Source organism: Physeter macrocephalus, unplaced genomic scaffold, assembly GCF_002837175.3.
Source record: "Physeter macrocephalus isolate SW-GA unplaced genomic scaffold, ASM283717v5 random_474, whole genome shotgun sequence".
Taxonomy (NCBI): Eukaryota; Metazoa; Chordata; class Mammalia; order Artiodactyla; family Physeteridae; genus Physeter; species Physeter macrocephalus.
Window position 1 is genome coordinate 26,104 of NW_021145761.1, and position 15,644 is coordinate 41,747.

At 49.4% G+C, this 15,644-nt stretch overlaps 1 protein-coding gene across 2 annotated transcripts in view; it reads right to left on the bottom strand.

Moving 5' to 3' along the window:
• Positions 1–497: 497 nt before the first annotated feature.
• The window catches only part of NUTF2 (nuclear transport factor 2), a 19,042-nt gene continuing 3,895 nt past the window's right edge, over positions 498–15,644 (bottom strand). For both annotated transcript variants that reach the window (XM_007125921.3, XM_028485596.2), the window contains exons 2-6: positions 5,948–6,075; positions 4,318–4,389; positions 4,135–4,233; positions 1,235–2,450; positions 498–1,083 (exon numbers count right to left, since the gene is read on the bottom strand). In XM_007125921.3, coding sequence (XP_007125983.1) covers positions 2,337–2,450; positions 4,135–4,233; positions 4,318–4,389; positions 5,948–6,046 — 384 coding nt within the window. In that variant the 5' untranslated portion in view covers positions 6,047–6,075 and the 3' untranslated portion in view covers positions 498–1,083; positions 1,235–2,336. The remainder of the gene's footprint in view (positions 1,084–1,234; positions 2,451–4,134; positions 4,234–4,317; positions 4,390–5,947; positions 6,076–15,644) is intronic.

The window sequence follows — 15,644 nt, forward strand, 5'->3', positions numbered from 1 at the left end:
AGCGGAGCGGAGAAGAAAGGTTCCGGGCTAGGGGTCGGACGCTTCGCCCCTCCGGGAGCCCGTCCCTACCGCGGTCCTGTCCCTAAGCTAGTAGGGTCTGGGGAGTTCTCGAGGCTGAGGCAGAGCAAACGTCTACATACTGGACCGCCCAAAGCGCCCTACTTGCCTCAGGATATCCCGCCCGGTCCATGTCCACTCCCAAAGCTTGGGCTCATGGTGGGCCTAGGACCGGGTCAATTTGGTTGCCCAAGCTGAATCCCTCAAATGCCCCAGGAACAAGCTGAATTAGCAGGAGCCTCGGTTTCCCCTTTGGGAAGTGGGTCAGTGTACCCCAAGACCAGAGGGGACCCGTGAAGTCACGGACCCGGAATTGCAAGGGCGGAGGAGATGGTCCCACCACAAACATCACATTGTTCCCTAATGTCTCCCAGCATCCCCCTGCATGACCTGGCACCCTCAGGCAAAAAGAAAGGAACCATAGTTTACAAACACCTCTTTATTGCAGACATTTCAGGCACAGGTACATGGAAAAGCTGTATTGCAGATTTTATACAGGGTGGTTTAAGAGGCAGGTTTCTACCTCTCTCCCCAACCTCCACCCCCCAAATACACAGCAGCCAAGAAATCAGCCCCATTGAAATCTCCTGAGTATGCTGTCCTTTCAAACAGCACATCATCCAGCCCAGTGCCCAGTGTAGCCAGGCAACCAGTGGGGGTCTGAGGAAGTCCTTGGCTTCCATCCATAGTACAGGAGGGAAGGGGGCTGTGCAGGTCAGGCAAAGCTGTGGTGCCCTCACTAATCCTAAAACCCCTAACAGGGCATCAGCCCAAGTCCTGGGTTTGGTTCTAGCCCGTGGTTGCTACCTTGCCACCAGTTTTACACCACCAAGGTCTCAAGGCTCAAGGGCTAGATTTGTACTAGGCAAGGCTTGTCCCCAAAACTGAGGAGCAGAAACTGCCCCAACAGCTGAGACTTCCTGGGATTTGAAGATAGTGTGAAGGTGTGTGTGTGTGGTCAGGGAGGGAATTGGAGGAGGCCTAGAGATGCCTTGCAGAGGTCTCATGGGTGAGAAATCCTAGAACCTAAATCCCTCAAACTCAATGCTTTCTTTCATAGTTCTAAATCTATACTCCAACCCAACCAGGCCTGGCTCCACGGGCATTGGAGGCTGGCTGTTTGAGTTACTCCCCTTTGGGTAATGATATCCACAGCAGATGGTACAAATCCTAGAACCTAAATCCCTCAAACTCAGAATGCTTTCTTTCATAGTTCTAAATCTATACCCCAACCCAACCAGGCCTGGCTCCACGGGCATTGGAGGCTGGCTGTTTGAGTTACTCCCCTTTGGGTAATGATATCCACAGCAGATGGTACAGCATCAGAGCTGCCCTCTGCTTGGCTTGGGATTTACGGGGCACACTGGATGTGATCCTGACCCTTCTGTGGATAGAAAAGGCCCTTCTCCCTCAAACCTCTGCTCATACTTGGTCTTGCTGAGCCCTCAGTTCAGAGGGCCTGAAGCTAATGGGCCATTTTTGCCAAGGCTTTTCCATCTTCAGTGGGGTTCTGGGTCATCTCACATGTCATTAGAGCCTTGACCCTACCCAGTGTAGACGTCACAGGAGGTGTCAGAACTGACTGCAGAGGCTTCAGCGCAAGGGAAGCTTCAGGTCAGACCTGAGCTCTGCCTGTCTGCAGCTCACTTTCCAAGACCAGGTGGGCCATGGAGGGAACACTGCCCTACAGGGCTTCTGAGAGAAGCCAGCTGAGAGTGCTGCTTCAGCGTTTTCTCCTTGCAGCAGGTATCACTGAAGTGGGGTAGAGGTGGGAGGGTGAGACATGAGAGAGCCAATGAGGCAGGGTAGTTACTGATGCCCAGCCAACTATTAAACTAATTAAAACAATTTAAACTGTTAAGAAAATTTTCGTGGTTTTATTGTATCATGAGGCATTGAAACATCTGAACAAATCAATATCTCGGTGGTGAGGCAGCTGCTTTCTCCTTCACTTCTTTGGGTTACTAGAGCAACTTGTCAGTAGATTAAAAAAAAAAAAAAAAAAAAAAAAAAAAAAAAAAAAAAAAAAAAGACAACCTTTCGCATTACTTAAGTCTTTCCAAGGCATGCGCTGGTACAACACAAACTTCTCCCGTCAGATGCAACTAGTCTAGCGTCCAAACATCATGCACAATACCTCAGCAGCAGTAGCGCACTGCGCCCACTCCCACCGCGGCCCTGCTCATTTGTGTATGATATTTGGAGCATCTGGAGGAGCATGAATAATATCGGGAAGAGGAGGGAGGAGGAAACAGCATGAGTGCCTGGCTGGGAGGAGGTCAGCCGAAGTTGTGCAGGGCAAGCCTGAACATGTCATTGGTGCAAACCCAAGCATCATTGATGTTCTTTAATAGGAACATCTGGTGGAACCCCATGATGGGGTCTTCATCGGCCTGTGAGGAGAGAGAAAATGGTTCAGTAAGGTGGCCAAGGAACAGGAAGGGTGTTCAGCTGGAGGTGAACGCTGACTTTGGGATCAGGCCCTACAATTTGGACGCAAATCCTAGGAGAGCTAAGGGGTACTTGTGACTGTGAATTGACACAATGTATGAAACACTGAACTGGGCACAAAGGGGCCTTGAGATGGCAGCTCACACTGCTATGTACACAAACTGCAGAACAACTCACCAGTTAGCTACATCAACAGAGCAGAGAACGTACGTGCCTCTGAACCCATGTTTCTGGGCACAAGTGATCAATTTGAAAGAGTTCTGCAGCACTTACCACGTAACTCACAGTAATCTGAAAACTAAACAATCTTAGTGTCTGATTATGCCAGTTAGTCCAACCAGGAGAAGCTACTACTAATACTGACTATGGCCAAGTACATGAGAAAAGGCTCAAAACCAAGCTCACGCTGATTACAGCTCTACAGAGGAAAAAAACCAACGCATCGCCATCAGGTAATCTGTTTCTTGCCATGTAACATATTTGCAACGAAAAAAGAAAGGTGAGAGACTTCCATCCAAACTGCAGAATACCCAGATGAGGCCTAGTTGAGGTAGGAGCCCAGCCAACCAACGGTGTTTCTAACATCACTGTTTTTTCCAGGAATTATCATCAGCAAGGAGGCAAATCAGTCTTTTGGGGGTTGGACAAAAACACCAGAAAGAACCTGAAGCCAGGTGGGAAGAGGCACTGCTAACTGATTCCAGCCTGGGAAAGTGGGCACTAAGACCCCAGGAGAGACCTCCTCACTCCCAAGGCCTATTTGAGCACACTCTCTGGGCACGGTATCTTGGACAGGCAGGAGAAACTAACAGGAAAGAATAGGCCAGAAGGCAGGTACGTCCGGGTCCACTGGAGAGGCCTAGGCCCCCCCACCTTCTTCAACCCTCGTATAGGACTCAAGAAGCCCTGCCTAGCCTAGGGAGAAGGCATGTGGGCCTGTTATTCTGGGGCCCATGATGCCACAGGCCCAGGAGGTTGGAACCTGGTTAAGGGGCAGCTCATTTGTCCTGCTTTGGGAAGGAGGAGAGGCTTTTTTTGGAAATCAAGAATCTGGCTTCAGCCTGTTAGAGCATAAAAAGTAGGAGTTCCTGGCGGGTACGGGACCCCAGGAAGGCTTTGAAGGTAACAGGTCTTGAGAAGTGGAAGGAGAAATGCAAAGAGAAGCAAGAGTTTCAGGAATCTGCTTTGCTCAGCAGGTGGAAGAATCAGCAGCCAGCTTGGGGAGTGGCAGCATGGACTCCAGTTCAGGATCAGCTGCCTGCAGAAGGCCCACCTACACCCTGGGGCAGTGCAAAGGCCCAGTGGCTTGGATCACAGCCCCATCCTGCTCCTATACCTCTTGTCCCTTTTCCAAAAATGCTCTATACCAGTGCTCTCCAATAGGACTTGTTGCAGTAACAGAAATGTTCTATGTTTGCACTGTCCGACAGGCAGCCACAAGCACTTGAAGTATGACTAATGCAACTGAGGAACTCTATTTTAATTTTATTTCATTTTACTTAATGTAATTTAAAAATCACCACATGTGGCTGATGGCTATTGTACTGAGCTACACAGCTCTAGGCGTCACTTTGGGTGTCCCTTGAGAAGCAGGACAGCAGCACTGCAAGGCAGCAGCACTATTACCTTGAGCTGGCCCACAACCATGCTGATGATGCAGCTATCTGGCGTGGGCTGATGGTCCTGCGCCGTGATGCTATGCTGGATTTTCTGGAACGGAAGGCTCTGCAAAGGAAAGAGTGGGTGGTGGGCTGTGGCCAGTGGGGTGGGGAAGGAGCAGCCTGCAGCCCAGCCCTGGCCCTTACTTACAGACAATTTCTCCACAATGGCAGCTTTCCCCTGGAATTGCTGTCCTTCCCACGTAAGGCATGACGCGTCAATCTGAAAACCAGGAAACCTGGGGTCAGGGCTTCAGAGCACAAGGAGTATCTCTGAGGCCCTGAAAGGACCCTGAAAAGGGTCTTGCTTGGGGAAATTAGTCCATGTCTTAGTTTCCCTGTCTGTAAATAAGGAAAATGAGGGTAACTTCCAAACTTTACAGGATGAACAACTTCTTTAATTACACCCCAGCACTGCAGAACCCAAGCTCTGAAACACTATGTAACAAAATACAAACTTATTAATAAGTAAGTTCACTTCCCACCTTTTATTCAAGAAGTTGTATGGCCTTTGATATGCATGAGCTCCAGGCTGGCTCTATGTGGCCAGGGCTCAGTCAAAAGACATCCTGCTGCATGTTCAGTCAGCACCAGTCCCAGAAAAGCCATCAGTGAGTTCCACAGAGGCCCTTCCCATGGGTTCAGGGAGGAATGGAGGCTGACAAGGCCTTGCCTGGGACCCTCCCTACCATCAACAGGTAACCCACTACCTTCACTTCCTCCCCACCCCATCTCTCCTGCCACAGCCTTCAGGGGCAGAACTCAAAAGGGCCTCTGCTACTTACCAGCTCTGACATTAAGCAAGCCACCTTTTTTTTTCTCCCCCTGAGTCTAAGTTTCCTGATCTTTAAAGGGAACATGTGCTGAGGTTTATATAAAATGACATATATAAAGTACTCTTTTAGGACCTTGCTAACTCCTCTCTGGGTCAGGCCTGCTTTAATTGATTTTAAAAGCAATAAGGTAGAAGTGCCAAGGATCCCAGAGTCATACCAGTTTGAGTTTTTAAAATTCTCTACCTATGATAATGACAATCAAATACCTGTGCTGGATTTGTTCTTCCACTGGTAAGATCCTTTTCTTTTCTTCAAAATTTCTGAACTGGCCCTGACTTTTTGGAGGGAGACACAAAGGAGTTTGACCACAGCCCAGTCAGGCTGCAAGGCTATGCTGAATGACTCCTACCTCTCCTATCCTGGGCAGACCTGCTAGGCGTGGCCTGATCAATCACATTTCTGTCTTGGGCAGGGTCAAATACAAGTAACTCTTGGTATATACGAACATCACTAAAATAGCAGCAAATCATACATGCATAGAAGGGTTTCTCAAGACACACCAACCTTCCTGGACTAACCCATTTGTTTCCCATGAGCATTCAGGGGCTTTTGGCCCCCCAAAGGAAGGTGGACCTGGGGCCTCCAGGAGAGATCAGCAGGGCACTGATGATGCTTACAGATGCTGCCTCCAGAGGGCACCATGAGCCCTAGCCTCTGTCTGCTGCTGCCCAATCTAGAACAGAGGCACTCCCAGGACCATGGAATGGCAAGCCCAGAACCTGCTGCCTAGGGTATCAGAATCCAGTCTTATAGATGACAGAAAGGAATGTGTGGACCAGGGAATTGGGCTAGGCCTTAAGCCCCCTGTGCCATGGAGAGTAGCTCAGATAAAAGAAGACAGCCAAATTCAGTGAGGGCTGCCAGAACTTGTGAACTGGAGGCACTGGCCCAACACCTGAATTGATCCCCTGAGGTCCCGTTCTGGTCCTAGAGCTGAAGACTTACATAAATTGCGCCTAGTTGGGTTCTGTCGTTATCAAATAACTGGTAGTAATGTTGAATGAAGCTGGATCCAATCTGCTCCCAAATTGGCTTGTCTCCCATTCTGGAGCGTCACCCGGCCTCGTTGAGACCTGCAAGTTCAGTGAGACAGGGAGGGTAGTGTTGCTACCTTGGTACCGTGGAAGCAGGAGGTAGCCAGCCAGTCTCCTCACTGACCCCCCACCCCTCCCAGACCTCCTTGAGTAGGGAGTCTTTTCCTGGGCCCTCTCCCAGGAGACACAGAGAGAGCCCAGGGAACTGACAGGCGATCCCTCAATACAGACCAGTGCAGGGAGCCCAGAGGTGGACCAGACCCAGACCCTCCTTTGAGGGGCTCTCGTGGATGAAACAGCAGGATGGGTGCTGAGGGTGGAGCCAGGACAAAGGAAGGTCACAGCAAGTCCAATGGAGGGATGGGCTTTTAAGGTGGAGCTAAGCACTCTCCCCATATCTTTTCATTTAATCCTCTCAACAACCTGCAAGGCGAGAGTTATTGCTATTCTTCCCACTTTGCAGGTCGGGAACTACTGATGTCTGTATGTGGAGTGTCTTCTATTGCAGCCTTCAGGCCCACTCCTTGTCCTGCTGAGACTCAGCACTCAGTCCCTCAACACTGCCCCCCGGGCTTACTGGCAGGTGGAAGAAGACCCAGTGAGAGTGGGGGGAAATGGCTCCTCAAGGCCCCATTTGAAACAAAGACAGCAAGTGACTCCTCCCGCACACACTTTGTCTTGAGGGGGCAGTTTACTTCTTTGAGGCCAGGTGACATGATTTCGTCACTGATGGGGGTTACATCTACCCACTTCAGAGCTGGAACCATGGGTTCAGAGGATCACAGGTAATAACAGAAATGTCGGGAGGGGAAATGAAGGCTATGAGGGGGAAATGTGTCATGTCTTCACATCCCCATCCCAGCACTGGCTCCATCAGAAGGTCTGCCCCTCTCCAGTCTCTGAGGTGGGGGGAGGAGGGGGAGGGGCGGGAGGAGAGGGAGGGGAGCCCCCCGGCCCCGCTACAGATATCAGGGACCCCAGGCTGCTAGACGGAAAACCCAAGCCCCAGATGAAAGAGTCGCTCACACTTTGGCAGGCCCGAGTAGGGTGGCGCGCATCTCCCTGCATGATCCATGACAACAGACCTGTGTGTTGCTCTGTAGTCATCTCTGACTGTAGAGGAGCCCACCCCCTCTCTCCTAATAACAGGAACTCTGAACCAAAGCAGTAAGGAGGTGGGTTTGGCCCTGGCAGACAACCATTGGCAGTAGTGGGATCTCACGCAAGTCACCGCACTTCTTAGGGCCTCAGCCCCCTTCTCTATAAGAGGGTGGAAGCCTGATGTTGCCAGTGGTTGTGGTCTCACTAAGGGAACCTAGTAAAGCCCTCAACTCAACATGGTAAGTGCTAGTTTGCTCCAGTCCCTATGACCTCACCCAAGGCCAGAGGAGCCAGAGGGAAGGACAGTGTTAGTGGGCAGTGGCTTATCCCCAATCCAGCCAATCTCCCTGCCTGTGACCAACACTCCAGCCAATGAGGGGCCAGGAAGCTGAGCCAGCTTTATTTTAGATCCCCTAGGAGGTGGTGGCACTAAAAATAGCAGCTCAGTGCTGGGATGACTAAGAAACGTCCAGGAAAGTCTAAAACAAGCAGAGGAGAAAGCATGGACCCGGCCACGCCTGCTTGGGACAAGGTGTGTCCCAGTTCACACTCTGCCAAGAAATACATCAACAAATGGGAAAAACATAGGATCAACAGCTGGTCCCAGCTGCTCTGTCTTGGTCACATTTCCAAGGGGTCAGACTGTGACCGTACCACATGCAAACTTGGGCTACTGGAGGCAGGACACAGCCCCACATCTCGCATCTCTGCCCCTTCCAGCCTAGCATTCACCATGCTTGGCTCACTCACCGTGGCCCAACCCTACCACATCACGCTCTCAAGATGCCCTGCTGAGCATCTTGAACTCTGGGGCAGGGGGAAAGCTGGAGGAATGGATGAGGGCCATCTCCCCCTCTGTCCTCAGCAGCGCTCAGGGAAGGTCTTGGAGAAAGGAGTATGCCAGTCAGAAGAAACAACATTAGCAAATGTCTGGAGCCACAGAAAGAGATTAGGGCAGGAAACCGAGAAGCTGGAGACGGAGGATGAGGGGAAATAAGGCCAGAAGCTGATCCAAAGAAAAAAAAAGTGGCGCCATGTGGTGGGACAGTGAGGTGAAGGAAGTGGGGGGGTGTTTTTTCCTTTTTCAACATTGTTCTTAACAGTGTGATAATATGCTAATACAAAAACTTCTTGGCAGAAGTAGTGGTGGAGTAAAGAGGTGGAGGGATAAAAGGACAAGAAGACCCCTTTGGCTCAGTGGAGTGGGGCAGGGCAGAGTGAGCTCTCCAGAGGAACAGGACTGCTCAGGGGCTCCCAGAAAGTGGGAGAAGGAACTTTCAAAAGTATGTGGACTGAAGACTTTGCTTTAAAGATGTCAAATGGGGCCGCTGAGGCCAACACCAACCTCGTTCGAGGCCTGCTTGACCCTGATGTGTTTATCTCTATGTCGTGATCACATCGCCATGTGGTCAGATTCCACTGTCAGCCCACTTTACAGGTGGGAAAACCAAGGTTCAGCTGGTTGCCCCAAGCTCACCCAGTACATCAGTGCTGATACTGGGTTCTCTGGTCAAGGCCACTGCTTGCTTTCTGCTAACTTTGCATCCCTGAGCTCTAAACCACAAGGCTGTCCATGTCCCTCCCCTACAAAACCCTCACCCTTGGGTTAAAGGTCAAATCCCCAAAGCCTCACAGGTGGCTATCCACACCCATCCCTGACTCCTCAGCCATTCTCTCCTACCTCCATCCAGATCCACACATAAACACACCAGAACTCTTTGAGTGCTTGCTCCCTGTGTCTTTTGCACAGGTGAGTCCTCCTGCCGGGATGCCCGCCCTCCCCTCAGGTCACTGTTCAGATGCCACACATTTGGGTCCTCCTTTCCAGACTCAACTGTTGACCCCAACCCCATGTGCAAAGCCGTATCAACACACCCAGGGCTCATTCCTCTGCCTAAACACTGTGGCTCTGGGCTGTGAGGGTTCCAGTGTGGTTCCTGCCACACCCGACCCCAACCCCTCAACCTCCCAGCACAGAGTCCAGCAAACTACAGAATTTATAGTTTCTGACTCCAAATCTTCCACAAAGCTTTGCACTCATAGCCGGGAGGCAGCATTCCTGAGTCCAGAAAAAGCAACAGGGTGCAGAACCCACCTCCCATCCCCATGCAACACAGGGGAGAGGTGGGCCAGGCTGGGAGGATGTCCCCAGGATGGCCAGCCAGCCCCGACCTTGTTTCTAATATATTTATTGTGAAAAGAACAGCCTGGAAAGAAACAAAATGCCAAGGCTGAGGGGCAGCCTCACATCAGATTGGAGACTGACCTTCATGACAGCTTCTCCTACAGCTCTTCCAAGAGGGCTGCTGACCACACCGTCTCCTGCTTCACTTAGGTTGACTAAGGCCAGGCTCCTCGAGGAGTAGAAATGACCTCGGTGACCTCTCACCCACTGAGCAACAGCCTTCACTGACCCTAGGTCTCTGTGGGTGCAAAGACCCTCTAAAAATGTCTCATAAACCATGGCCCTTTCCCAATAAATTTGCGCAGAGGTAGAGATGCCCCAGCCTTGTGAATGATTTCAAGTCATTCATACTCCCTGAGGTTGTCACAGACCCCAGGTTAAAACCTCTGGCCCAGGAGATTCCACTGGGTAACAGAAAAAAATTCATTTTTATCCTCAAATTCTGGGTCAGTGTTTCCAGTATTTTGAAACTTGAAACAGCAATGTCCGGCTGATAATGTCTCATTTTCACTAATGTGTATTACGTGTAGAAATGCGCTAAGGGCTTTACATGCATTTGTTCTAACACCCTGTGAGTCAACTCCCATGTTAGAGATGAGCAAAATGAGGCCCAGCAAGGTCAGCTAATTTGCTCAAGGTCACAAGCCTAATAAATGGTGGAACTGGATGGAACCAGGCTTAGTGGACTCCAGAGCCAGGACTCCCAGTGATAACTAGTCTGGAGATAAAAAATGAACAACATGGGGGCTTCCCTGGTGGCACAGTGGTTAAGAATCCGCCTGCCAATGCAGGGGACATGGGTTCAAGCCCTGGAAGATCCCACATGCTGCGGAGCAACTAAGCCCGTGCGCCACAACTACTGAACCTGCACTCTAGAGCCTGTGAGCCACAACTACTGAGCCTGCGTGCCACAACTACTAAAGCCCGCACGCCTAGAGCCCGTGCTCTGCAACAAAAGAAGCCACCACAATGAAGCCTGTGCACTGCAACAAAGAGTAGCCCCCACTCGCCGCAACTAGAGAAAGCCCGCGCACAGCAATGAAGACCCAACACAGCCAAAAATAAATAAAAATAAAATAAATAAATTTTTTTTAAAAAAAAATGCTATGAAACAAATATGACATATTAAGAATTGATTGGGCTTCCCTGGTGGCGCAGTGGTTGAGAATCCGCCTGCCGATGCAGGGGACACGGGTTTGTGCCCCGGTCTGGGAAGATCCCACGTGCTGCGGAGCGGCTGGGCCCGTGAGCCATGGCCACGGAGCCTGTGCGTCCGGAGCCTGTGCTCCGATGAACAACATGTAGTGCTGAAGCCCTGATCTCTGACCTTGGCTTTCTTGGACAGGGGCAAGACAGGTCTGAACCAGGGCTTCTGCCTACAAACAAAGGCACCAGGCAGACTGCCACACTAAACAATGGATGTTTTCACGGGGGATGATCTCACAGTTTTCCCAAATCTTCAAAGTCACAACCCCATTCTACTATCTCAGCAAAGCAGAGATAGATGCTGGCCTAGCTGGACCTGGGACAGGGCTGGGGGCAGGAGAGTGATGAGGAAGAGGACATTACTGACTCCAGACTAATAAAACAGAAGGATGCTCACATCTGAGGGCCCATCACCGAGGTCCACAGAGAATGCCAGATGTGCTGAGCTTATAGTGGGATCCTTGAAATTGGCACCAACCATCTCTATTACCCTCACACCTACTGTCTGCTAGGCCTCCAAGAGCCCTGAAGCAGAGGCTGAGAAGGACTCCGACAGGTGGGACTGACAGACAACCCTGGCTTAAACCCAGAGCACAGGCGTGCACTGTGGGGAGTGAGAGGGAAGGCTGCATGGTGCCTGTCCTTCAGGAACAAACTGCACCTCTTTCCATGATCTGAGGGGTGCTGTATATCCTGTCCTACAGCCCTCCAATGACTTCCCTTCCCATTCCCCACTGACAAAGTCTCAACCATCTATCCTGCCTTCAAGGCCCTGGGTGACCTGGCCTCCCAGCTATCCAACCTTGTCTCCTGCCACCCACTCCTTCCCATCCTCTGCAGCCACTCTGGGCATTTTCCTGTTTCTGGAACATGTTGAGCCTGTCTCACTGGAGGGGTTTGCAACTGTTGATCCTTCTACCTGGATCACCCTTCTTTGTAGATCTTCATGTGTCTGCCTCCTTGTCACATATGTGTCAGGTCAAATGTTACCTCCTCATAGATACCTTCAGACACTGAGACCACTCCGTCTAAAGCAGCCACCCAGTTACTCACTTCACCACCCCGTTTCGTCTTCTTAGCACTTGTCACTGCATGAGATTGTCACATTTACATATTTGTTTATGGTCTGTCTCCTTGACTGGGGCACCCCTGTTCCCATGGTGACTGGACCAGCCCCTCTGCTCTGGAGGAGTGAGTTCTGGGCAAACCCTGTTCAATTTAAGTGGCCAAGAGACCCACCTCCCCTCCTCCCACACCTTCTGTCCAAGTTGTCAGGAAACAATCCTTTGCCTTCCACCCAGCCAGCTGTCTGAGGCGTGTGGGAAGTGGGCCTTGGTCCCAAACACCCTCCCTCCCCCCGCAAGGTTCTGATCACCTGAGGGACAATTGGGGCTGAATAGCAGGCACACAACCACACCCTCAAAGGCCTGGCCTCTAGCTTGCTTCTCCTCTCCCTCATGGTATGACCCTCTGACCCTGTCTCTTCATCAGTAATTATGAGGATGTTAGGGTAATCAACTGAGAGTATAAAGCAGGACTCAGCTGTAAGCAGTCATTGGCAGGTCCTAGGTGAATACTAGGTCAAGAGCTAGGAAGAAGGTGGGTATCTCAGTCTCCTGTAGGGACACCACACTAAAGAGCAGCCTTGACCGAGGACTGGCAACAGCCTCGTCCACCACTCCCCTGCCTGAAGTTGGGAGGGAAATCAGCTAAGGTCTGCTGCCCAGGTGGCTGGGCAGGACAGAACCCTTTCCTGGAGAAGACCTCTGATGTCTAGGTGCCCCCAGCACCCTAAGGGCCTTTTCCTTCTCTTCTATGTGAAGAAAGGGCTCCAGAGATTTCAGGCTGCCCTGGCTGGCCCAGAAGGTGAATCCCGAGACCTGCATTGTAGTCTCTCTGCTCCATGCTTATTCAGTCCTTGAGTGGCCACCCCTTCCCAGGTGGCTCAGGGATCTCTGAGGCCCCTGTCCTAGAGAGCTCCCATCCATGAGCTTGCTGGTTCATGTACTGTAAGTCAAACTCCTGTAAGCCAAACAGTTACATGCGTTCTCTCATTTGAGTCTCACAGCCCTGTAAAGCTCGTGTGATTAGTGTAACTTTGTAGATGAAGAAACCAAGATTCTGAGAGATTAGGAAAGAATTCAAGACCACAGAAGGCCACTGGCATAGTCAGCATTAAAATGTCCACAAAACTGGCCTGGACTGGAACAGCTGAGAGCCCATGTCAAGCAGCAGAAAGCATAGATGGCAAAATGAGGCTGTGAGGAATGGAGCCCAGGCCTTTTCTTTCCCTTTGAAATCAGCAAGCTCCACGCCCATCAGAACAGAAAGCCTCTAAGTGCATGCTCAGCCTGTCAAAGCAGGTTTACAACCTACAAATGAGAACTTGCCTTGACCTGGGCTTGACCATCTCTGCAAGTGAACCAATGTCTCTTTACAGACATCCTTCCAGGGGGCCACAGTTTCTGCCCTGGTGAGACCCAGTGGCTCTAATGCAGTACCTGAGGCTTTAAGAAACAAACATTCCAGAATTCCCCCAGTTTACTGAGGCAAACTACCTTCAGTTCCCAGGTACCTTGGACACACCCCTCTCATGAGGGGAGGTTCTCCTTCTCCAGCATAGCCCCCACTCCAGCCTGGGCGCTTAAGGAGTTGGTACATAGCAGGTACCAGCAACAAATAAAAAGAAAGGCCCAGGGCAGTGAGAAGGGCCAACCCCAGCTCTCTTGTGTTCCTCTTCCCTGGCCACTAACACACTTCCCTAGTCATAGCCAGACCTGAGCAAATGATTCCTCCCAGGAAGACACATTCCAGCTGACAGGGTGAGAAGGAGAAGGTGCCACACAGACCTGGTGGTAAGGGTGATGACCAGAATGATCAGTCACTCCAGACTGACTCCAGGCCTGGAAGTCACTGCAGGGATAATCCCACACTGTGGCCTCACTCAGGGAGAGAGTCTTCAAGAATTCCTGCCACATATGGTCAAAGCAAGAGAATCACAGAATCTTAAAGTTGGGGAAGGGGTAGTCAACTCAAATCCAACTCCACACACACAAACATCCTCAAATGGCCCATCAGAAAAAAATAACTTTAAAAAGAGGCCCATAAGCGTACACGACAAACCCACAGCAAACATCATTCTCAATGGTGAAAAACTGAAAGCATTTCCTCTAAGATCAGGAACAAGACAAGGATGTCCACTCTCACCACTATTATTCAACATAGTTTTGGAAGTCCTAGCCACGGGAGTCAGAGAAGAAAAAGAAACAAAAGGAATACAAATTGGAAAAGAAGTAAAACTGTCACTTTGGTTTGCAGATGACATGATACTATACATAGAGAATCCTAAAGATGCCACCAGAAAACTACTAGAGCTAAGCTCATCAATGAATTTGGTAAAGTTGTAGGATACAAAATTAATGCACAGAAATCTCTTGCAGTCCTATGCAATAATGATGAAAAATCTGAAAAAGAAATTAAGGAAACACTCCCATTTACCATTGCAACAAACAGAATAAACTACCCAGGAATACACCTACCTAAGGAGACAAAAGACCTGTATGAAGGAAACTATAAGACACTTATGAAAGAAATTAAAGACAACACAAACAGATGGAGAGATATACCATGTTCTTGGATTGGAAGAATCAATGTTGTGAAAATGACTATACTACCCAAAGCAATCTACAGATTCAATGCAAACCCTATCAAATTACCAGTGGCATTTTTTACAGAACTAGAACAAAAAAATCTTAAAATTTGTATGGAGACACAAAAGACCCCGAATACCCAAAGCAGTCTTGAGGAAAAAAAAAGGAGCTGGAGGAATCAGATTCCCTGACTTCAGACTATACTACAAAGCTACAGTAAAGAAGACAATATGGTACTGGCACAAAAACAGAAATATAGATTAATGGAACAGGATAGAAAGCCCAGAGATAAACCCACGCACCTATGGTCAACTAATCTACAACAAAGGAGGCAAGGATATACAATGGAGAAAAGACGGTCTCTTCAATAAATGGTGCTGGGAGAACTGGACAGCTACATGTAAAAGAATGAAATTAGAACACTCCCTAACACCATACACAAAAATAAACTCAAAATGGATTAGGACCTAAATGTAAGACTGGACACTATAAAACTCTTAGTAGAAAACATAAGAAGAACCCTCTTTGACATAAATCACAGCAAGATCTTTTTTGATCCACCTCCTAGAATAATGGAAATAAAAACAAAAATAAATAAATGGGACCTAATGAAACTTAAAAGCTTTTGCAAAGCAAACTACAAACAAGACGAAAAGACAGCCCTTAGAATGGGAGAAAATATTTGCAAACAAATCAACGGACAAAGGATTAATCTCCAAAATATATAAACAACCCATGCAGCTCAATATCAAAAAAATAAACAACCCAATCAAAAAATGGGCATAAGACCTAAATAGACATTTCTCCAAGGACATACAGATGGCCAAGAAGCACATGAAAAGCTGCTCAACATCACTAATTATTAGAGAAATGTAAATCAAAACTACAATGAGGTATCACCTCACACCAGTTAGAATGGGCATCATCAGAAAATCTACAAACGGGACTTCCCTGGTGGTGCGGTGGCTAAGAATCCACCTACCAACGCAGGGGACACAGGTTCGACCTATGGTCTGGGAAGATCCCACATGCCACGGAGCAACTAAGCCTGTGCGCCACAACTACTGAGCCTACGCTCTAGAGCTCGCGAGCCACAACTACTGAAGCCCGCGTGCGGAGAGCCTGTGCTCCGCAACAAGAGAAGCCACTGCAATGAAAAGCCTGCCTGCTGCAACGAAGAATAGCCCCAACTCGCTGCAACTAGAGAAAGCCTATGCATAGCAATGAAGACCCAATGCAGCCAAAAAAAGAAAATCTACAAACAACAAATGCTGGAGAGGGTGTGGAGAAATCGGAACCCTCTTGCACTATTGGTGGGAATGTCAATTGATACAGCCACTATGGAAAACAGTATGGAGGTTCCTTAAAAAACTAAAAATAGAATTACCATATGATCCAGCAATCCCACTACTGGGCATATACCCAGAGAAAACCATAATTCAAAAAGACACATGCACCCCAATGTT